This window comes from Fulmarus glacialis, unplaced genomic scaffold (assembly GCF_000690835.1).
Source record: "Fulmarus glacialis isolate BGI_N327 unplaced genomic scaffold, ASM69083v1 scaffold12796, whole genome shotgun sequence".
In the NCBI taxonomy this organism is placed as follows: Eukaryota; Metazoa; Chordata; class Aves; order Procellariiformes; family Procellariidae; genus Fulmarus; species Fulmarus glacialis.
In genome coordinates this window covers 27,879-42,213 of record NW_009216305.1, presented here as the reverse complement: position 1 = coordinate 42,213, position 14,335 = coordinate 27,879, and the positions used below count along the sequence as shown (strand labels likewise).

At 37.2% G+C, this 14,335-nt stretch overlaps 2 protein-coding genes across 2 annotated transcripts in view; one reads left to right on the top strand and one right to left on the bottom strand.

Moving 5' to 3' along the window:
• The first annotated feature begins 704 nt into the window (after window positions 1–704).
• Window positions 705–5,842, top strand: GIMD1 (GIMAP family P-loop NTPase domain containing 1). The gene is made up of 3 exons (XM_009579258.1): window positions 705–778; window positions 2,304–2,719; window positions 5,499–5,842. The coding sequence occupies exons 2-3, from the start codon at window positions 2,327–2,329 to the stop codon at window positions 5,769–5,771; spliced, it is 666 nt and encodes a 221-aa protein (XP_009577553.1). The 5' UTR covers window positions 705–778; window positions 2,304–2,326; the 3' UTR covers window positions 5,772–5,842.
• A 1,812-nt stretch (window positions 5,843–7,654) lies between these two features.
• AIMP1 (aminoacyl tRNA synthetase complex-interacting multifunctional protein 1) overlaps window positions 7,655–14,335 on the bottom strand; it is a 31,197-nt gene continuing 24,516 nt past the window's right edge. Inside the window, exon 7 of the mRNA XM_009579257.1 lies at window positions 7,655–7,891. Coding sequence (XP_009577552.1) covers window positions 7,725–7,891 — 167 coding nt within the window. The 3' untranslated portion in view covers window positions 7,655–7,724. The remainder of the gene's footprint in view (window positions 7,892–14,335) is intronic.

Sequence of the window (14,335 nt, the reverse complement as noted above, 5' to 3'; positions counted from 1 at the left end):
TCAGTCTTTCGTTCTATTACTAGAACCTGGTCATTAAAGCACAAATTTGTATTTATTTTCCAGTAAGTCACAGGAGTTCAAATCAGCTACTTTCCCCACTTGTGGGAAATTGTCTAAAAAGCAAGTGATAGGTCCTTTCTGTCCAGAAAGGACAAACCTATCCCCGGTTTTAATGCTACTATAGCATGGGAAAGTGATGCTTGCAAGAGAAATGCACCAAACTATCGAGCCAGCAGCTAATGCACGACTGGCAGTGGTGCAAGCCTTCAGTTTTCTTCCTGATTCAGAAATAATTTCTGTATTTTAATCCATTTTTTATTATTTTAATCCATCTTTGTTAGGCAAACAGATTTACATTTGCATATGGTTTTCATTGTGATTTGAAAATACTGCAATTATTAATTCATTGCAATACTAAGCGAAAGTGCATATGCTCTTCGCACGCATATATGAACACACATTCAAGAACATACAACACAAAGTAATCCTAGTACCTCCATTATCACTCTCACATTTAACTGCTGGTAGAACTCAAGCAACTTTCAAAAATATCAACTTCACACAATCACTAAAGTGATTGTAAAAATGTATCTGCAAAAATTCAACAGGATTTGAGGATCTATAAGTAATAGATTAACCAGATTAATGTGTACGTAACAGTCTCAGCATGGTACGTTGCTGCTGTTAGTTTCAAAGTTCACATATGAACTTCTTTTTACACTGCACACGTTGTTTATGAATGAAGTCTGAATGAAAGAGGAATTTAAGGGAAAATAAGGTAAGTGACATAATACAAAATTAATCTAAGTATTTAAGTGTAGGCTGCTTACAGGAAAAAAAAGAACAAATCCTTGATCATGATTTAGAAAAGGAATGGACAAATGCATGCCCACCATGTCATATTACTATGCTACAGAAAAAAAAAATTGATCATTGAAAAACCTCTCTGTGAATTCAGTAAGGAAGATCATTGTGTACAGTATTCAATGTTGCCTGGAACAAAATAAGTATGTTAATAGCTCTTGAATGTTTGGCTTTGTACTGAAGTTATTTCAAAAGATTGATTTGGGCATGGATTTAATGAGAGGGAAAAAGCTTGAACAGCACATGCAAGAATCTAAATAAATTAATCACAGGAAAACCCATTCTAAAATTATCCACGATCTCTCTATGAGTACCTAAACACAGTATCTTAAAAAAAAAGAAAAAAAAAAAAAATCTTTCTGAAGTTCAGGTGTCACTGACAACTTAAAATCAACTACTTATTTGCCAATATGGTTTTCCATCTGAAACACCTCTGAATTTATTTAATCAGCCAGTATTCCTGTTAGATGATTAACCTGCACCAAAAACCCTTCAGATACTGGATTAAAGAAAAGTACAAAGAGAATGAGAGGGCTCATCTATGAACAATTACAGTAACTGGAAATGATACTCACCCATCTCCCCTCTCCATCCACCAGTCTATGCTTTTCTTTTCCACTAACTGTGCCATAAGTCTAAAAGTTTGTACAGTATACATTTCCAAAGTCTCAATTTCATATGGGGTTAGAACCTGCAGCATTGGCTATTTCAGCTCTTCTTTTTTTCATGAAGACATACTTCTTATATTTATCTGTATCAGAAAGCCCTTTCGGATTACTGTCTATTTCAACTTTAGTGGTAGCTGATGAAAGACATATTCTAAGCTGTTCACTGCTGTGAAAAAGTGCTTCTTTAAAAGCTACTTCTCCCTGACTATCCATTTTTTTCCCTAAAAACAAGTAAAGATTTACTTCCTGAAACATGGTCGCTTAATAACAGCGGCACGTATTTGTAACCATTATCTTCTTCCTCCCCTAGTTTTCCTCCTTTTCATAACCTACTCTCCCTGCATGCCAATGCTGTTTTCCACAGTTGTTTCCCAACTCCTCCCTTCCCTCCCTTCTCTGTTGCCTCCCCTTAGCTTTACCTGCTTTACTTGTTCCTAAAACTCTTCTCACATCTGATTCTTTCCCAGCTCTTCAGTTTCTGCCAGCGTAGGAGCACAGCCTGTTAGGTTGCTCTTTACTTGTGACACCTTCCATCTGGGCTTGCTATTTCTAAGCAGCAGACTGGGAAGGACAGCAAAGATCCATCCTTGGATCAGAGAGAGATATATGTGCTGTACTGAATGCCTATCTACACCACACACTCCTTAACAACATTTCAGGCAGGGAAGGACACTCAAAAGACATTGAATTTTGCAATTTTTGCTGGATTTTTTTTTTTTTTTTAAAGTCATCTGAAACAGCTCATGTTATTTCTTCTTCACTTAGTGACAGGTTTGTGGATAAAACCATAGACAATGGCAGACAGCAATGAGATGACCATCAACCTTGTTGTCCTTGGAAGAACTCAGACTGGCAAAAGCGCTGCTGGGAACAGCCTGCTGGGCAGCTCAGACTTTGTGAGTCACCAGTCCCCAAGCTCTGTGACTACATGCTGCAGCCTTGGACGCAGCTGCCGCATCTCGGGGATTATACGAAGAAATGGCTGTGAGCTAGCTCTCCGTGTTCGAGTACTTGACACTCCAAGCTACCCTCACAGTGGTCTGAGCAAAGAGCAGGTGAGAGACACAGTGAGTTCAGCCCTGGCTCACCACTTCGGGGAGGAAGGCCTGCATCTAGCTCTCTTGGTCCTGAGGGCTGACTTGCCTCTGTGTCCGGATGAAAGCGATCATGCAGTTCAGTTCATCCAGGTAACAAACAAATAAGTAAATAGAAGTCTCTGCCCTAACGGCAACTCTTTTGTCTTCAGGTGACAATAGCTATGGAAGAGTTGACTGCAAAAGTGAACTAGATAAGTGCAGCTGAAAACTGAAACACTTCCCAGTCCAGCAGTTGAAACATGGCATTCAGAACTCCAACACCATACACCATAGCTACACTTACCACACTAAACCTGAGAACAGAGAGGCAAGAACTGCTCTTTTGTACGTGGGCTTGGCACAAAGGAATTTAGGAACCAAATTTACCTATCAAAGTAAGCTTTTCTCTCAGAAATTAATGCTTTATCATGACAGATCTAGCTTGTTAAAGAGAAATGCTATTTAAAGCAAGTAAAAGTCAGGTTATCTCACCCTCCTGCACTCTGTATAGGACCAAAGCAGAGAGCGACGGGTCCAAAATCACACAGAAAATCTGACTGACCTGGGACAAGGATGCTTAGCTCTGTCTTGCACTGTCACTACTGCTGTATCTGTTCAAGAGAAAATACTAGAAAGCTACCATGAATTTACTCTGGCTAAGGAAAATTTCTAGCATAACTGACTTGAAGCAAGTATTTTAAACCTCCTGGGGGAAAAATGTTTTGGTTTTTGTTTGGTTTTTTTTTTTGCAAGTAGGTAAGGTATGTAGGGAGAGACACTGAAAAGGAATGGCTTTCTTTTCAGTTGGAAATTTCTCACTACCATGCATACATATCTTGGGGGGGGTGGGGGAAGGCCAGCAAACAGATATTGCTCAGTTTATCTATCTGATCAGATGAACCAGGTTTGTCTGATTTACAAACAAACAAAGGGTTTCAGTTATTGCCAAACTCTGCACATTACACTTTGCATCTGTCTTACACTAATGAACTTTCTAAAAATCTTTAGGACTGGAAGGGACTTCCTAGTCCATCAACTCTTACTACCTGCTGTAACTGATATTACTTAAACATATAATATGTATGTAGATAAAAATATACCAATATATAGATAGAAAAACAGCTTTCAAAATGTGTTTGATTTGTTCTCCTGTTCTTTCTGATTACTCTCTATTGGTAGGTTACTCCTCACTTTTCCAGTAGTTTGAGAGTTGGTTCTAATTTCAACACACTCTTACTCATTGTCATTTTACATATGTTTGTTTTCAGTGTTACCCTTTTTCCTTATACAGTTCTCTGTCTCTCCATACTTCATGGTATTTAAGAGAAAGCACTATTTACTCAAAATATTTTTACTCTAAGCCAATGAAAAATCATCATGCTTGTAGTTTGAGACGGTTTTGGATCAAGTCCGTGTGGGCTTTAAAAGCGTAAGAGATGCCACCATGCCTTTTCCCTTTAAATGGAGCTTTAAAACCCCTTCTGGAAAGGAAATAAAGCATGTTTAAAAATAATGAGAAAGCAACACTTACTTCTGTTTCATGATTACAACTGGCTCTCAGCTTATATAATAGCTGGCTTTTTAGTTATTTTCCCCTTAAAAGACCAGATGCTGTGATTTCATCAGCCACAAACAAATGGGGCAGGACAGCTGCGTGGGTGCTGGGAATACGAACAGTAATGGTTACATTTCAGTAAATCATTCCAAGAAGACATTAGTGTGAAGATTACCTTTAGCAATCAGGAGTTTTTACAATAATCCTCTGCAAATTAGGGATAGCATATCAATGAAAATGGCATATCAGTAGAAGACTACTGGCATTTAAATCTCTCTGGATTTTTTTATTTCAGTAACATAGCCTAATGAATTGAGAGTGGCAGATACTGATTTCAGAACTAACATGAGCATTGACTTTGAGTCCTCAGCAAATCAAGGCACTATCCTCTCTCTCCAAAACTGATAACCCAACACTTCCTCAGACAGCTTATGCCAAAATTTTGTACAGGTTTGAATTTTTTTCATCCCCAGTGTCTAAAACAAATCAATCGCTATCTTGGGTGTAGAAAGATATCCTTTAAAGCAGTTTTATACACCTTGGTATTTAGGTTACAGAGTAAAGATCATCGCAAAGTGGACTTTATTACCAAAGTAGGCTTCTTGTCACACACAGGAGTTAGCATGATTGCACTAGAGGTGTAATTTCGTTTACATCTGTAAATGAAAGCCCAATCTCTTATTCATATTATAATTTTCTGTACTCATTGACAAAAAAGCAACTTGTTTTCTCCATTTCCCTCCATCAGATGAACTACAGCAGTTAAAGACAAACTCTCTAGCCCATCACTTAGGTTGATGCATTTGATTTGTGTTTTCGCTGAATTGCTGAGAATAGTTCAGTTTTATGGGATACAGCTGGAATTGCAATTGGTGTCACATAGAAATTCATCATTTATTTTTTCAACACGAGGTGATTTGGTAATTTTTAAAAAAAAATTTCAGAGAGTTGTAAAAAGTGTAGAAATATGGATATGTAGAAACTACTGATGAAAACTACTTGTATTTTACTTTTTTTTCCTAATGTGTGACATAGCTAAACAACCATTTTTCCTTATTTACATAGACTTTTTTAACTGAAGAAATTCTATTAACATCTGTAGTAAGAGAACAGAGAACTGCTCTGTACTGCACGACCACATATTTCCACTGAAAGTGGATGTCAATGTCTTGGAAGGTGAAAACCCCCAGAAATTTCAGCAACTCAGATAGCATGAACTGGACTACTGCCAGGAAAAGAACATATAACCGGTCCGTTAATGCATAAGTATACGAGGTGGGAGTGGGGAAAAGGAACAAGAAAAGATAACTATTTAAGATTTGTTTTTCATTACAGGAACTTCTGGGTCCCACATGGAAGGATTTCACTGCAGTTCTACTTACTCATGCAGACAAAACAGAAGAGGCTGGATTCAGTGAGGAAGCATACTTGCACAGTGCCTCAAGTACCCTGTTGTCACTTTTGAGCTCAGTACAGCATAAATACATTTTCCTAGATAACCAGAAGAGCATAATTAAAGAGGAAAGAGCTATTGTCTTAAGAAAGCTCTTGAATTTTATAAGACAAAATAATTATCAAGTGCTTCTACTTAAACACAGCAAGGAATAAAATTAGCTTTCAGGTGCTCATTTGTCTATTTTCTATGGTAGGTAGCGTTTAATAGAAATAAAAAAGTAGAAGCCATCAACTGGAAAATTCCATATCCATTTGAGCACGCAACTGGAAATATCTCTTTAGATTACCAAACTTCTTGCCTTTCATAGAGTACTCACACTAATGCATCCAGAATCCTAGCTTCACCCACAAAATCAGAACAAGCTAGTGCTCTAAATCATGCTCTTAATATGTATGTAGTCACAAATGAGATTTTTACGCTACACCAGATTGTATATTGCAGTTCATACAGAACACAGATCTGGAAGAAAAAAAAAAAGTAAGAAATGCACATGAGTTTAGACTGTAAGGGAGCCTCTTTCCCAATTCTTCAAGCTTTCAGTAGTTCCTCTGAATTCCAAAGTTTGTAAAAAGCTTTCCAGTACTACAAGCTAAGATTTATCTACTGTAAAAGTATTTCTTTACCTTGATTCAGGATTAGTTAAATTGAGATTTTGAACTTCAAGAATTTTGTTTAGTAAGACATTATTGGATATGTAGTTTACAAGGCAGATAAAATAGCTCCCATGTGCTTAACGCTATTCCGCACATTTAAAAGAACTTATTACTATTACTTATTTCCAGATGCATGAAAAATTAACACAGTTTATAGGCACATACAAAACTCATTCAAAAAAGAAATCTGTTCATCTCTTTTGCACCTGTTCCTTTTAATTGTATATCATTGTCATTTTGTTTTCTCTCCCAGTTCACTGGATGAAGTTCAAAGCCTGCAAAATTCAGAGTGGCTAAGTTTTTTATTTCAGTGGTTAAAAAAGCACTTACTGTTTCAGTGGTTAGACAGTAACCAGTTAATTAAATATTATATGCGAAAATATCTGACATATCTTTAAATAGTTTCTTAAAAGGTTTATTGTAAATTGATCTAAAATAGTTATTTTCAAATTATTAAAGGGCAGGAATTAAAAGAAGTAATTTGAAGCTATTACTACAGCAACCATGACTACTTCTACTACATTATTATGGAATAATTCTAGCTGTAAAAACTGAAGAAACTATTTCTGTTAAATCCAAAGTGTCTTTTTGTATAAAATATCATTGCATAAAAATACATTAAAACAAAAAATCAATTCATTTTATACCTGTTTGGGCATTGGAAACGGGTATTTTTTTGGTAGTATTTGACTAGCACTGGCAATCTATTTGCTATTCATTCTTTCTTAGTACTATCTATCATTTGGAAGAAAATATCTAGATGGACTAGATAAAGAACCATTTTAGCAAAGTGACAGCTTTGATCTTATTGACATTTTAACAGCTTAACTGTGGGACATGAAAGTATGTCCATTTGTATATCTTAGAGCATAAAGGGCCATAGTTTAATCTTCCCATTACACTTGTCTGCAGACTACTGAGACAACATAGCCAAGAACAAAGTTGCAGAGGCTTATCATGTATCTGAAAACTGCTTGAAAGAAGAGGAGAAAAACTATTAAAAGGTGACTAGAAGAATGAAGACAATTGTGATCTTCACTGACCAACTGCTAGTCCTGCATCTCTTGAAGAGCAGTTAGCAAACAAGGAACATGGCAGAAATTTTTCCTTACTGAGATGCTCTTGCTCCACAGATCCTCTAAACCTTTTAACTGTCCAGAAAATACCCTTGCCTGCCTATAGTTCTACCATGAACAAGCCTTGGCAGTTAAGTCTTGAGCACTGAGTGGTTAATGACTGTTGACAACACTTAACCTCAAAGGACAAGTAAGCATGGTGAATGAGTGAACTGTGATAATGTTGGAGGCATAACGCATTCTGTACCTCTGGAAGAGGAGTCAAACAAAAAAGGTATTAGCCATGCATTTCAGAGGGGTAATATATTCATTTTTTTTATTGAGCTTGCATTACTTTCCATTTCAACATCTGAAAAAGCTTCTAATAACCATTTATTTATTTAATTCCACTGTTTGCCATGGTCTCTGCCCTGCAGACTCCTTTCCCTTTCACTTCAAATGGAACTCCTTTGTACGTAGCCACACACTGGTCATTGGTATGAAGATCAGGTTGGATTTGCTCCCAAATCTTCTTCTTGGGATTAAGTTCCTTCTCAGGATCTCCTATTTCAAAACAAAGAACAAGCTAATAGCAAACAATACAGAAGGCAAAGCAAGAGCTCTATGTATATACACATCTATGACAGCCCACATAACATTACTGCACAAGCTTTTAAGAGGAAGAAAACATTACCTGCGATTCTCAAAACGAAAACTTTTATCGGAACTAGGGATTGTCTAGGAAATGTCTCTAGAGCCTCTCTCAAAATGTTGATCTTTCAGGGGGAAAAAGCTTGTAAGTAACAGACCACAATCAAAAGGAAGAAATCAAACTAGTTTGCTAGTTGTTGGTTTACAAAATTTACTAGAGACCAAAAGGATTCCTAAGAATTAAGTAGATGCGGACCACAGAAACACACTACTCACCACTGCTCACATAGGTTTGGCAGCATCTTAAGTTTAGGAATTAATGAATTTTTATAAGCAATTAATATTAACTGAATTAGGCATGTGTCCTTACAGTTGAGAAATACTGAACTTACACTGACATATAATTTTAGCCCCAAGTTCCAATACTGTTCTGCTTTTTGTACTATTTAATGACAAGCTCTGGTGCCTAACATAACAGAAGCATTAGAGGTCAGCTTGTGTATTTTTCAGCAATTATGGCCTCAGTCTATACATCTCAGTTCCTTGTTTCTATGTGTACACCATGATAAGCTACCTACCCCCTAGAGATATTGACAGTCTAACTACATTAGCAAATCTGACTATTTAAGGATCTCTAATGACCACAAAATGCAGGTTTCTTTTACTAACATTTTGAAATACTGTTAACAAATTACATAGAATAGTGAAGTATTTCAGAGTCATATTTTTCCTATTTTTAAATAGGTATGAAATGCAAAGTATAGGAATAAAACAACTAAGCTAAATAAGCTCTCTTGCTATAAAGATTTATACTGAATAAACTGCTGCCTGCTGACATAATCTAGATAAAGCAAGACAACCAACTCACTGTACAATTATTTTCTGTTCAAAGCTCAAGTAAATTTAATCTCTTAATTCTAATACAATGCAGATTCTCTTAAAGAAAAAAGGAGATTTCATTTAAAATGTTATTTAATCATAATGCTGTCGGGTCTCTTGACCTCTTGTGTGTAACACAGGCAGGACAAATTAAAAACCACACAAGACTGGTTTTAAATATAATTAGAGCACATTTAAATGCTGAAAGGGATCCCATGCTATTTCATTGCTAATACACTATATATATTTTTACTTGCTTGGAATGCCATATCGGCACCATTCTGCCCAAACTATTCAAATCTTAAGTTCCATAACAAGCAATAATCAAAAAACAAATCCTAGTAAACAGATCCCCCTGAGATCCTTTCAGAGAAGCCAGGAGTTCCTAAAGGAAAATAAGGAGCTCTCCAAGTGAGCGGAATGTCAAGTACTCTCATCTTCCACTACTCAGCGTCCCCAAAGGTTCAGGAAGAAAAACTATTAAGGCTACAGGGATTTTAACGTACGTGTTTCTATTAGCTGGTTGAAATTCATTGCTGCTTGGCATATTCCCGACTGGCTGACCAACAGGCAGTTAAATCAACTACTCTCATTCCAGCTTGCCTTATTGTTTTTCTCCTTTAAATGTCTTCAGTGGTTCAACCTAACTCACATTCTCAATGCTTGCAAAAGTAAGTTACTTCTACCTGTAGACGGGTCTAACTTCTGTAGCCTCTATATCTGTAACTGTAAGAGAAGCAGATCAGGCCAGATTTCTCTGTTAAGCAGGCTAGCCTTGCCAGAGCAAGATTCAATAATGCAGTCGAGTTATTTCACAACCACACTGCACTTAATATTTAGAAGAAAAATCAGTAACACCATTAATAAATTAAGTATTTAGAGCTAATTGTGCATTTTCACAAAAATAAAAATCCTGCTCAATGCTCAAGTTCATAAACAAAGACGGACTTGGATTTAGACCAAAGCGAATGCATATGAACTAATAAAATCATTAAACAGAATGTTAAATGATCCATTGTGCATTTCCTTCCCCCTCCTCAAATATAAAAAGCAAGCGAATTTTTTCAGCAAGACTGACTTTTATTATAAAAAACACGCTTTGGATGTTAATAAGTTTCTTTGGAATCCTGCATCAAGCTCCCTTGGGATCTGTGGTGAGCTCATATTAGATTAGCACAGGCACCAATTTTAAACACTACCAGAGCTTTAGGCTGTGCATTTTCCTGTGACTTCTCCTCGTTGCATTCCTTCTTCCCAGAAAATATTCTTTAGAAGGGTTTCTATAAATAAAATAAATTTAAGGTTGTAATGGTTTAATGAGCTTCCCACTCTCTTTATGTAAAGAGAACAAAATAAGAGGTCCCAAATTTTGTTAAACGTGTCATTCGGTCTAGCAGTTTAAATATTACAAAAGAAATTCACATAATAATCAATAATAATACTGAGCTTTGTAACAGCTCAGTAACTATTGAAAGAATATATCTCAGTATAATAAGGGGCAAAAAGGTGCAGTGATGTGTGACTTTACAAAAAGTTAGTACCACTTAGCCCACTGTGGATTATAACTATGCAACTGAAGGAAAGCATCCATACACCAAAGCTTTGATTAAAGAAACCTGTTAAATACAGACTAAGCACTGCACTCCAGTTTTAGCACCTTTTTTTTTTTAAGAGATAGTTATTAACTAAATTCTTAGACCAGAATGATTATTTAATTATATGACTTAAGTAACACATTTGTGGTTCCTATGGCATTTTTGCATTGAAGAATTTTGTCAAAGCGTCAATTATACTGCTATTAGAAAAGAGATTTCAGTTATTGCTGTCTTATAGCAGTTACTGTGTAGGAGGGTATAGTATTTACAAACATGCGATGGAATGATTTTTCTATGGCTTAAGAATTGGACCTTTTCCACTGAAGGTGGATAGAAATTTGACAAAGCTCTTAATACAAAAAAGGCCCAACAGATCTTGAAGATTCATGTATTGGAGTACAAAACGGTGTTAAAGTTCCCCTAAGGGCAATGACATCAAATAAACAAGCAAAAAAGAACACTCCTCCAGACAACAGCATTCATTATCAAATCACTCCTCTAGGACACTCAAAATGGTTCTAGGAAAACTCTCAAGTTTCTGCAGAAAAAAGTTCAATTGGTTTGAATCAAGATATCATTTGTTTACTTTGACTAAAATGAAGGAAAATTAGCCTGTATCTCATGAATATTTTGTACTCCAAGCTGCTTGATAGACAGCTGTGTGTGTTGTAGAGTTGCTTTATTGTTGCTGCTGCTGCTTCTGTTGCTTCATAGGCTTGCATACTTCAAACTAAAATAAGACCCAGCTGTCCTTTCTATTTTAAATAGATTCAGGACTATTTATTCTATTTAAATAAATTCAGGACTCAAACTGAATCTTTATGCTTTAAAATTACTCTTTAAAAAAAAAAATTATCAGAATATAAATGGTTACAATTAAGCACTGAAATTAAATGACATCTGACATAGCAAGGATTCTACCCTCCTGATAACAGTATCAGTGAAGTGCCAGATTGCCTTTGAGGAGATAGCAGCTAAGAAGCACACAAGATTTTAACACAAAAACGGTGAGTAGAAGATACAGACATTAAAAATTGAGAAACAGTTTTGCAGTCTGCCAGTGAGGTGTCCCCCCCCGCAAGGAATAAAAGGGAAAAAACCAAACCAACCCACCCAGATGTTTAAAAAGGAGAAAAAGGAAAAAAAACCCAACCCAAACCAGAAAAAGGAATCGGGCGGGGTCGGGGGGGAGGAGAGGAGGAACCAAACCCACCAAAAATTGTTAATCACTTGGACAAAAAGGTAAGCCGCAATAATCTTAACTCTGTAGCTAAAAGAAATTTCAAAAAACCATAAAGCAAACCAAAACCTATCAACGAACAGTATTAATATCTTAGTTTACAAAGGCAATATGCAAAAGACAAGTACACAACAAATTAAGTTACAGAAGCAGATGTCAGAATGATTTTGAAAGTCTCCATCCATCGATGCTTTTTTTCTTGCTTTTTCCTACTCACTTCAAGATAATAAAATCACAAGCCTTAAAATTCTGTAAAATAAGTTTTATGTAACTAGGAGATACATCACTCTGCACTATTAAGCATTAGGTATATTTTCAAAGTCAATGATTAGCTTTAATCACATACCTACCAATTTTTCTGAGCAGCTATTTATGAAACATTTGGAAACAGCTGCCATATTTCAGACTACAATCTATAGCCCTGGATGTATATGCTTTTCAAAGGAGTTGTAAAAGCCTTCATTTGGCACTTATCAGAGCTCCATGTCAGAAGGAAACCGACATAAAGCATACACCACCTTCTATTACAGGCTACAGTTAGGCAGGTCATAACTTTAGAACTAGTACAACTTTTACACCACCTTTAGCTTATTCATTGTCTTCTAAGAATCAGAATGCCAACAGAGTATCTGTATACCTTAACACTTGGGAATAATTTTAAAACAAATGTTTCTATAACTGATTTGCTCTAGGAAAAGCTTTTTATAACTGTAACCATGGAGTCAAATAGTCGAAATATTTTGATAAAACTAACCTCATTAGTCATGTGCAAGAAAAGATATGCTGGCTAACAGAGAATACTACTACTACCAGCTCTCACATTATTTTCAAATGCCGGGTATACGAAGTTACTTGAGATATAAGTTTGGAGAAAGGTTATGTCTTAGACAAACACAAAAAAAAAAGACCCTCCACCCCTCAAAAAAGCCACATGCCCAGGCTGACTTGTACATCATTTTGCAGGGCTTATGCACTAGAAGGGTTTACTCTACAGCTTGATGCTCTCTCTTGCACATCCATTTCTACAGCAACAGAAAGCAATACGAGCATCTCCTTGCATGTAACAGAAGTCACACATCCAACATTTGATCTATCTTTACTCACGGATATGTGATAACTACTAGAAGTTCTGAGTGAGTATTCCTACAATTTAGTCAATGCAATTGCTGAAGCCTTTGAGATTTCAGTACAGCTTACCAATTCTGCATCTCAACTAGCAAGCTTGGTATACTTTTAATACAGAAAATTAAAAATGAAAAAGATGCTGCAAGGCTGATTTCCTTCTTAAACACAGTATTATTTTAAAATATTTTCAATCAGAACATTAAATCACAACAAGCTGAGCTTTCCTCCTGTTTCAAAAACACCTAGATAGACCATTGGTTCCTTTATCATATGCCAACCAAAATATCTATTTTTTAAGAGCATCACAGTTTCAATCAAGAGAAGTATAAAAATATCTATACACATAAATATATGTATATATTTATGAAATGCAAATATGTTTAAGCATAGAGCTTGCCAAGAGGTTCATAAATAAAAACACTGCTGTACAGCTAGCAATTGTCAGAGGTGCAATAGCTTGAAAAGGTTAATGTTTCTGTGTAGAAAACAGAAAGCTACACCATTTTCTCACATGTGAAAGCCAACTTCTGAGCAACAAATTCATCCTGAACATGAATACGTTTTTGATAAATGCACACACATACAACTCCACCCAATATAGGAAATACTGGGAGTTAGACTACTTTTTCTTAAGAAAATCCTGACCAGAAGACCACTGTTCATCAAGAACTCAGTGATCCATATAACAACAGTTGACCTGAGTAGGTCTGGGCTGTGCTGTGCTGCACTGCACAAATTCCTGGGGCGCAGGATAAACCTCGCTACCTGACTATAACAGAGGAGCCTGCAGGCAGTTCCCATGTGGCACCAGCGACTGACCCACCTGCGTGTCCTCACCATTCCCCCACAACACCCTTCTCTTTAAACTGGAGAGATACGGATTTGATTGGTGGACTGTCCAGTGGGTGAGGAATTGGTTGGATGGTTACATCCAGAGGGTAGTGGTCAACGGCTCAATGTCCAGATGGAGATCAGTGACAAGAGGTGTCCCGCAGGGGTCCATATTGGGACCAGTACTGTTTAATATCTTCATCAATGACATAGTGGGATCGAGTGCACCCTCAGCAAGTTTGCAGACGACACCAAGCTGAGTGGTGCTGTCAACACGCCTGAGGGATGGGATGCCATCCAGAGGACAAGCTCAAGAAATGGGCCCATGTGAACCTCATGAGGTTCAACAAGGCCAAGTGCAAGGCCCGTGGGTCGGTGCAACCCCCGGGTATCAATACAGGCTGGGGGATGAAGGGATTGAGAGCAGCCCTGCCGAGAAGGACTTGGGGGTACCGATGGATGAAAAGCTGGACATGAGCTAGCAATATGCGCTCGCAGCCCAGAAGGCCAACCGTATCCTGGGCTGCATCAAAAGAAGGGTGGCCAGCAGGTCGAGGGAGGCGATTCTGCCCCTCTGCTGTGCTCTGGTGAGACCCCACCTGGAGTATAGTGTCCAGCTCTGGGGCCCTCAGCACAAGAAAGACACAGACCTGTTGGAGCGGGTCCGGAGGAGGGCCACGAAAATGA

What these genes read in the sequence shown, in the direction of transcription:
- GIMD1 (XM_009579258.1), top strand. Translation starts at nt 2,327, where the DNA reads ATGGCAGACAGCAATGAGATGACCATCAACCTTGTTGTCCTTGGAAGA. An exon ending in ATGCAGTTCAGTTCATCCAG is followed by an intron (nt 2,720 to 5,498) that starts GTAACAAACAAA and finishes TTTTCATTACAG; the next exon opens with GAACTTCTGGGTCCCACATG.